We start from the raw sequence: 9049 nt of genomic DNA, 5'->3' as shown, positions 1-9049 counted from the left end.
ACCGAGAAATACCAAGTTATACAAAAGTTGTACCGAGTTTTTCCTAGAAAAACTCGATATTTTTCGGTACAGCTCGGTATAACTCGGTATTGGTCTTCAAAGAGCGGTATTCCTCGTTACTATCAAATAATACCTAGTTGTACCAAGCAAATACCGAATTTTTTGGCAGAATTTTGCCTCCAACCGGACGTTCCTTTACGTCCTTACACCGGACGTAATAAAAGTTCTTATCCTTGTCACTTTACATCCGTTAGACTCAATCCAAGTAAACTGGATTAGTATTAAAAATATGATAGCTACAGAAAAGGCAATTATAATATGAAAAGAAAAAAAATATAAATTATCTGCAGCCAACGATTAGTTTTAGGTTTTATTTGAGATGACTTTTTAAAAACAGCTTTCTAATAAAAAAATTAACTTTTTGTATTGAAAAGATCTTTAAGGAGCAAATGTTTTATTAAAAAGCTGCTGTTTTAAGAAACAGCAAAAAAAAGCACTTTCTTAAACTTCGTTTGTAAGCGGGGACAGAACACCGACAAATGGTTTTTAAACGGCTTCCTCACAGCCATAAATAGCAACCATTCTCGATCACAATTTTCCGCACTCTCACCTCTCATCCTGCTATAATCAGTTAGTAGCTCTGTTTTAATTCGTTCATGGCAGGGCCGAAGATGCAATTCCTCATTGCCACCCTCCTCGATGCCAGCACCGTCGCTCATGCGCAGAACTGCGGGTGCGCACAGGGCCTCTGCTGCAGCAAGTACCGCTACTGTGGCACCGGAGACGCCTACTGCGGCGACAGTTGCCAGTCCAGGCCTTGTTATAATCGGCCACTGTCCAGTGGCGGAGTCTATGTGACGGACGTGGTGTCACAGAAGTTCTTCGACATCATTATTGGCCAAGCAGACTCCGGTTGCGAAGGGAAAGGATTTTACACTCGATCGGCGTTCCTCGATGCATTCTTCGACGCGGTTAAGCAGAAGTACTTTAGCTTCGATCAGGATGCTACTGCGGATGACTCTAAGCGAGAGATCGCTGCTTTCTTTGACTTCGCTACTCACGAGACGGGATGTAAGGATTATTTTCTAGAAATAAAAAAAAATCATATGTACTTTTTTTTACTATAAATATTTTTAATTTGATATATTATATATTATTCTTCACTATAATCTTTTTTACTTAGATAAAATTGTGAAGACAGCTTGCAATGAAGATTAGGTTTCATTTGAGTCGGCTTTTTTATTATTTGTTAAAAATAATTTTTAGTATAAAAATTTTAATATAAGATATTTGAAAAATTATATAAATTTCAATTAAAAAATATTTGAAATATAAAAATTCCTTAACTGAAAGATAATAAAACTGAATTTGATTGACTTTGTTTGGAAATTGGTGCTCTACTTATGACTTGAGGAACATATTATCATTTGTATCAGTTATCTTAATAATTAATTGACAAATAAAACAACTTTTTAAAAAATTGATTTATATATTTTTTTTCTATTCATCTTATATATGAAAATAAAATATTCGTTTTTTATGAATTTTTTAATTATTTGAAGTGTAAAATATTATTATTAAAATCTAATTAACAGCATCAAATCAAATATAAAAAAATATATATATCTAATAATTTTTTTGTTTTTTTTAAAGATTATTTTATAAATACAAGTAACATGACTTACAAAATTACTAATGTAACTTGCATGTTTGAAATCAATTCGTATAGACTTTTGCTACATAGAAGAGGTGGACAAATCAAATTTTTTCTGTGACAAGAGCTACCCTCAATATCCATGCACACCAGGTAAGAATTAATATGGTCGCGGTCCACTTCAAATCTCCTGGAACTTCAACTACGGCCCTGCAGGTCAAGATATTGGTTTTGACAGTCTCAACTCGCCCGAGATCGTCTCCATTGACGCGGTCCTTTCCTTCAAGACGGCTCTATGGTTTTGAATGAATAGAGTTCATAGTGTTGTCAACCAAGGTTTTGGTGCAACAATACGTGCCATAAATAACATTGAGTGTGATGATAGCAACACTGGGGAGATGAATGATCGTGTTAACATCTACAAAAACTATTGCAAATTATTTGGTGTCTCTTCGGGAGATAATCTCACTTGCTAATAGTATATGTATTGTGTTGTAAGTTTTTTTATCATGAATAATGGAATATGCAGGGGAACATGTATCATGATGTTCATCGATATGATAAATGAATAACCAGATTTATGCACTTGCTTGTCAATAAGAGAACAAATTTGCATTGAAGGAGCTTTTTTTTTTGTTAATTTATTTAGTTTTAGTTTCTTTTTCAAAATTTTTGATAGCTTTTTTAAATATTTTTTAAAATGGTTTTTTAATACAAAAAATTTGCTGAGTCCTTTCTGTGTCTTTGAACGCTTAGCTCAATCTCCGAAGGAGGCCCATAAAGATTAATACTTCTTATTGATTACCATATAAATATGAATTATGGAAGTCCATTCTACATTAAAGAAGAGAAGTTGAAAGGAGGGAAATAAGAAGAAGAATAAGAAAGGTAGAGGGGGTTGGGGGAAGTAAAACACACAGTAAACACAAACAAAAAAATAAAATACTAAGTAAAATAAAGAACACTGAGATTTTATGTGAAAAAGCATGAAGATGGGAAAGAACCGCACAACACAAAAACTTATTATGGCAAAAATAGTGCATATCTTTCTTCTCTCTTACTCTCTCCTTGTTTCTCTTCACCCTTCAACCATGAACTATTCCCACACTATAACATAAAGAGAGAAACTTACAAAACTACCAAGGGACGCAACCCTTAATGAAAAATGGGAAAGAATATTTCAAGCCCTTCTAACAGAGTTGTAGCTCTCTACTCTCTGTTTACAATATACTAGATAGTGTTACAGTATTGGGTCTGGAGCGCCGCAACACTCTACTCTGTCTTCTCCAAGCAAACTACGTAGTGCCACAACGCCAGGGTCTGAAGCACTGCAGCGCCGTAGCACTCTACTCTCTGTCTTTTCTCAAGCAAACTATATATAACAGGCGCTCGGATACACAACATAATTGCGCTGTATGTTATACAAAAAAAAAAAAAAAATTTACAAGTGAAAAGCACCCTAACCTACTTTCATCTCCATACTTTTGGGCTTTGGCTTTTTGCCAGCCAATCTCTATATTTTATTTTGTATCTTAATGGGAAAACCTGTTTTGACAAACTTGCTACTTGCTTGGTGATTCCATCTGCTTTGCGTGGGCAGCCAATTTACTGTGCGCAAGCAGGACACGTCTTCCCGTTGTCCACATGGTTTCATCCGTTTGACTCAATCCAAGTCAACTTCATTATATTTCTTCTCCGTTCTACGAAAAATTATTACGTGCAAAGTCCGGACGAATTCGTCCGGACTTCAATAGGAAAGGATCACATAATTGTACGCAGTATGTGTATTAATACACACACTGTGTATAAAATTGTACATAGTGTGTGTATTGACGATATGGTCGTCTTTTGTTGGAGTCCGAACACGAGCTATGTCCAGACTCTGTACATAATAGTTTTCCTTAATTTTTCTATTTGGGGAAGCAAGGCCTTTGGAATCCTCCAATAACTAAAGCACTCAAATATGCATGTCGGCCCCTCAGAGCAGTTTAATTATTGTGAGAATTATAATATTATTTTAAATTTTGAAACACTTCACACGTTAAGAAATCTGATTATAAAAATATCAAAATCTTGAGGGAAAAAAAAACTTTGAAAATCATTAAAAATATAATAGGTACAGGAAAAGTCATTATGACATGAAAAAGAAGAAAAATATATGAAGTGGCTGTCTCCAGCAAGGGAAATTATTTTGTGCAATCACCGGATTATTCGTATGCGAATCAGAATGCACCACGTCATCCGATATACTGTGATATATATCACCGATACACAACAAAAAATTGATATTATGCGTCCTGATTCGTTTCCGGACATATCGTGTGACCGCACATAGTAATTTTTCCCGCAAACAGACTCATAATACATATAGTAAGCGGGGCCAAAGCTCCGGCCAAATGGGTCAATCAGCTTCAGATGGGTTCTTAATTTCTCATCCTGTAAGTCGAATTGCGCGTATGAAAGATCAAATTGACTTCCGAATAAATTTCTGGATGGAGTTCCCGTCAAGCACGATGGAAAATTATTCGGTCCCCTTTGAATGGTCTCGACTCTTAAAGCCAGTCTTCTACTCAATTTCCATCCTACTTTCGCTCTTTATTTTGCTACCTAACATCATTTCACAGCTATAAATAGCCACCTTTCTCGACCACATTTCCCACACTCTTACCTCTCATTCTAATATAATCAATTAGTAGCTTGGTTTTAATTCATTCATGGCAGGGCCGAAGATGCAACTCCTCGTCGCCGCCGCCCTTCTCCTCGCCGCCAGCACCGTCGCTCATGCGCAGAACTGCGGGTGCTCGCAGGGCCTCTGCTGCAGCAAGTACGGCTACTGCGGCACCACTGCTCCCTACTGCGGCGACGGCTGCCAATCGGGGCCTTGTTATAATCAGCCACCGTCCGGTGGCGGAGTCTCTGTGGCCAGCGTGGTGACACAACAGTTCTTCAACAGCATTATTGGCCAAGCAGCCGCCAGTTGCGAAGGGAAAGGATTTTACACCCGACAGGCGTTCCTCGATGCGGTTAATCAGAAGTACTCTAGCTTCGGTCGGGATGCTACCGCCGATGACTCTAAGCGAGAGATCGCCGCTTTCTTTGCCCATGTCACTCATGAGACCGGATGTAAGCATTATTTTCTAGACAAAAAAAAGAAAAATCCTTATGTTTTTTTTTTTTTTTTTTTGTACTACAAATATTTTTAATTTTATATATTATATGTTATTCTTCAATATAATAAAGAATTTAGATAATTACTTAAATCTATATATATAGTGAGGGATAATATGAATATAAATGAGTAAGTGAGGCTCGAACTTAACTAGATAAATGACTAATGATTCAAGCTCAATGAGCTAACTACAAACTTGAACTGACCTAACTCGTATGGTCAACTTGTAAGCTGACTCATTTAAAATTATTAATATTAAATACACTTAAAATATATGAAGTATCAAAATTCTTTTTAGTTATACTATAACAATTATTATTTATATTGGGTATTTATAAATTTTTTCTTGCTAAGAAAATCCTATATTTCTAAAACTTTAAACATTATAGTTTCTTATATAATTTTGTTTATTTTATGTCAAATAACAAATAGCCAAAGACAAGCTTATTTGTTTTCATTAAATGAATTGTGAAGACTCTAATGAAGATTTAAAATTGACCTACTTGGCTTAGCTTGGAAGGTGGGTGGCCATGGTTAGGAACTCCCAATCTATATTGGCTTCCTCTCTCAAGCGGCTTGCCTTCTTTGAAGGAAGTAGCATAGCGTGGGTCTGGCGTCTGTGGGTTGGCTCTGCTAGGTTCCGTCAATGGATTAGTTGAAATATAAAAATTCCTTAATTGGAAGATAATATAACTGAATTTGAATGACTTTGTTTGGAAATTGGTGCTTTGCTTATGACTTGAGGAACATATTATCATTTGTATCATTTATCTTAGTAATTAATTGATGAATAAAATAACTTCAAAAAAATAGAATTACATTTTTTTTCCATTCATCTTATGTATGAAAATAAAATCTTCTTTTTTTATGAATTTTTAAATTATTTCAAGTTTAAAATATTCTTATTAAATTCTAACAACATCAAATCACATATAAAAAAATATCTAATAATTTTTTTTTCAAAAGATTACTTTATAAATACAAGTAACATGACTTACAAAATTACTAATGTAACTTGCATGTTTAAAATCAATTTGTGTAGACTTTTGCTACATAGAAGAGGTGGACAAATCAAACACTTTCTGTGACACTAGCTACTCGCAATATCCATGCGCACCGGGTAAGAAGTACTATGGCCGCGGTCCACTTCAAATCTCCTGGAACTTCAACTACGGCCCTGCTGGTCAAGATATTGGTTTTGACGGTCTCAAATCGCCCGAGACCGTCGCCAATAACGTTGTCATTTCCTTCAAGACGGCTCTCTGGTTTTGGATGAATAATGTCCATAGTGTTGTCAACCAAGGCTTTGGTGCAACAATACGTGCCATAAATAGCATTGAGTGTGGCGGTGGCAACACTGGGGAGATGAACGATCGTGTTAACATCTACAAAAACTACTGCAACCAGTTTGGTGTCTCTCCAGGAGATAATCTCACTTGCTAATTATATATGTATTGTGTTGTAAGTTTTTTTTATCATGAATAATAGAATAAGCAGGGGAACATGTATCATGATGTTCACCAATATGATAATGACTAAACTTATATATGTACTTGCATGTCAATAAGGGAAAACAAATTTTCATTTAAGGATTTTTTTTTTGTTAATTTATTTTAGTTTCAGTTTATTTTTCAAAAGTTTTATTCTCCAATCTTATTATATTTCCACAAACTTTTCACCCAAAAAGAAATTTAGTGTTAGTTTTTTATACAAAGATTTATAGTTAAAAAAAATGTTTTAGAAAGTAGACAGAAAATTGCCCCTAACGAAATCATAATTAGGATAATAAAATAAACTAATCTAATTTCAATATTTGCTTTTATGAAAAAATTGTCATTGAATTAACTTATTTTTAGTGAAATAGAATTGTCTTAGAAAGTAGTCAGAAAATTGCTCCAACCGACTGTCATTTTTCACGCCAATATTGGCGTTGCACTGTTCATCTCTGTCATTTTGTTGGTCTCTACCGAACTTACGGAATAAAGGCGCGAACGTCGGTTACGGGGCAAAATGGCGATCGATTGGAGATGAATCACGTTATTTTTCGGTTCCACTGCATTTTGGAGTGAAAAATGAGATTTTCGGTTGGAGATGCCCTTACTCCTAGACTAATCCTAGTTTTGGCAGAATTGTGGTTGAATCATGCTTAAATTCTGCCATCAAAGAACCCCTTTATTTTAATAATAGGAAAATCTTCTTAGAATTTAAGCATGTTGAAAAACTTGCTTGCTTGGTGATTCTATCTGTTTTGCGTGGGCAGCCAATTTACTGCTGGCAAGCAGAACACGTCTTCCCGTTGTCCACATGGTTTCATCCGTTTGACTCAATCCAAGTCAACTTCATTATATTTCTTCTCGGTTGTACGAGAAATTATTACGTGCAGAGTCCGGGCGAATTCGTCCGGACTTCAATAGGAAAGGATCACATCATATACGCAGTATATGTATTAATACACACAGTGTGTATAAAATTGTATACATTGTGTGTCATCTTTTATGGGAGTTTATTACGAGCTATGTTCATCAGGGGAAATTATTCTGTGCAACATTGGACTGTCCGTAGGTGAATCAGAATGTACCATGTCATCCAATATATAGTGATATATTCTACTCTGTCTCTGGACACGTCCTGTGACCGCACATAATAATTTCTCCGCCAACAAACTCTTAATGCATATTGGAAGCGGGGCCAAAGCTCCGGCCAAATGGGTCAATCAGCTTCAGATGGGTTCTTAATTTCTCATCTTGTAAGTCGAATTGCGCGTATGAAAGGTCAAATTAACTCTAGAACAACTTCTGGTCAGCTTTGAATAGTCTCAACTGCTAAAGCCAGTCTTCTACTCAATTTCCATCCTACTTTCGCTCTTCATTTTGCTACCTAACATCATTTCACAGCTATAAATACCCACCATTTTGGACCAAATTTCCCACACTCTCACCTCTCATTCTGCTATAATCAATTAGTAGCTCTGTCTTAATTCATTCATGGCGGGGCCGAAGATCCAACTCCTCATCGCCGCCCTTCTCCTCGCCGCCAGCACCCTTGCTCATGCCCAGAACTGCGGGTGCGCGCAGGGCATTTGCTGCAACAAGTACGGCTACTGCGGCACCAATGCCCTCTACTGCGGCGACGGCTGCCAGTCAGGGCCTTGTTATAAGAATCCACCGTCTAGTAGCGGGGGCGGTGGCATAGTCTCTGTGGCGGACGTGGTGACACAACAGTTCTTCGACAGCATTATTGGCCAAGCAGGCGCCGGTTGCGAAGGGAAAGGATTTTACACCCGACAGGCGTTCCTCGATGCGGTTAATCAGAAGTACTCTGGCTTCGGTCAGAATGCCACGGCGGATGGCTCTAAGCGAGAGATCGCTGCTTTCTTTGCCCACGCCACTCACGAGACCGGATGTAAGCATTATTTTTTTACTACAAATATTTTTAATTTAATATATTATATGTTATTCTTCAATATAATAAAATTTTTAGATAACCAATTAAATCTATGTGCATTGTGAGGGATAATATATTTCTAAATTTTAGACATTATAATTTCTTATATAATTTTGTTTATTTTGTGTGGAATAACAAATAGCCAATGGCAAGCTTATTGGTTTCATTAAATCGACATCAAATCAAATATAAAAAAATATCAAATAATTTTTTTTTCTCTTTTTTTTTTATCAAAAGATTACTTTATAAATACAAGTAACTTGACGTACATAATTACTAATGTAACTTGCATGTTTAAAATCAATTTGTATAGACTTTTGCTACATAGAAGAGGTGGACAAATCAAACACTTTCTGTGACGCTAGCTACTCGCAATATCCATGCGCACCGGATAAGAAGTACTACGGCCGCGGTCCACTTCAAATCTCCTTGAACTTCAACTACGGCCCTGCTGGTCAAGATATTGGTTTTGATGGTCTCAACTCGCCAGAGACCGTCTCCAATAACGTTGTCGTTTCCTTCAAGACGGCTCTTTGGTTTTGGATGAAAAATGTCCATAGTGTTGTCAACCAGGGCTTTGGTGCAACAATACGTGCCATAAATAGCATTGAGTGTAACGGTGGCAACACTGCGGAGATGAACGATCGTGTTAACATCTACAAAAACTACTGCAACCAGTTTGGCGTCTCTCCAGGAGATAATCTCACTTGCTAATTATATATGTATTGTGTTGTAAGTTCTTTTTATCATGAATAATAGAATAAGCAGGGGAATATGTATCA

The 9049-nt window shown here is 36.4% G+C and overlaps 2 protein-coding genes and 1 pseudogene across 2 annotated transcripts; all 3 read left to right on the top strand.

The window, feature by feature from the left end:
* Positions 1-656: 656 nt before the first annotated feature.
* Positions 657-2130, top strand: LOC110097026 (annotated as a pseudogene).
* Positions 2131-4318: 2188 nt separating this feature from the next.
* On the top strand, positions 4319-6412 carry LOC110097031 (chitinase 4-like). The gene is made up of 2 exons (XM_020823238.2): positions 4319-4777; positions 5866-6412. The coding sequence occupies exons 1-2, from the start codon at positions 4369-4371 to the stop codon at positions 6264-6266; spliced, it is 810 nt and encodes a 269-aa protein (XP_020678897.1). The 5' UTR covers positions 4319-4368; the 3' UTR covers positions 6267-6412.
* Positions 6413-7768: 1356 nt separating this feature from the next.
* On the top strand, positions 7769-9049 carry LOC110097030 (endochitinase A-like). Its single transcript, XM_020823237.2, has 2 exons — positions 7769-8225; positions 8581-9049. Exons 1-2 carry the CDS (start codon positions 7808-7810, stop codon positions 8979-8981), a joined length of 819 nt encoding a protein of 272 aa, XP_020678896.1. The 5' UTR covers positions 7769-7807; the 3' UTR covers positions 8982-9049.

The sequence above is a fragment of the Dendrobium catenatum genome, unplaced genomic scaffold (genome assembly GCF_001605985.2).
Source record: "Dendrobium catenatum unplaced genomic scaffold, ASM160598v2 fragScaff_scaffold_760, whole genome shotgun sequence".
Taxonomy (NCBI): Eukaryota; Viridiplantae; Streptophyta; class Magnoliopsida; order Asparagales; family Orchidaceae; genus Dendrobium; species Dendrobium catenatum.
The sequence above is the reverse complement of the archived record's forward strand: the minus strand, read 5'-3'. Positions and strand labels throughout refer to the sequence as shown.

What these genes read in the sequence shown, in the direction of transcription:
- LOC110097030 (XM_020823237.2), top strand. Translation starts at nt 7,808, where the DNA reads ATGGCGGGGCCGAAGATCCAACTCCTCATCGCCGCCCTTCTCCTCGCC. An exon ending in CGCCACTCACGAGACCGGAT is followed by an intron (nt 8,226 to 8,580) that starts GTAAGCATTATT and finishes CAATTTGTATAG; the next exon opens with ACTTTTGCTACATAGAAGAG.
- LOC110097031 (XM_020823238.2), top strand. Translation starts at nt 4,369, where the DNA reads ATGGCAGGGCCGAAGATGCAACTCCTCGTCGCCGCCGCCCTTCTCCTC. An exon ending in TGTCACTCATGAGACCGGAT is followed by an intron (nt 4,778 to 5,865) that starts GTAAGCATTATT and finishes CAATTTGTGTAG; the next exon opens with ACTTTTGCTACATAGAAGAG.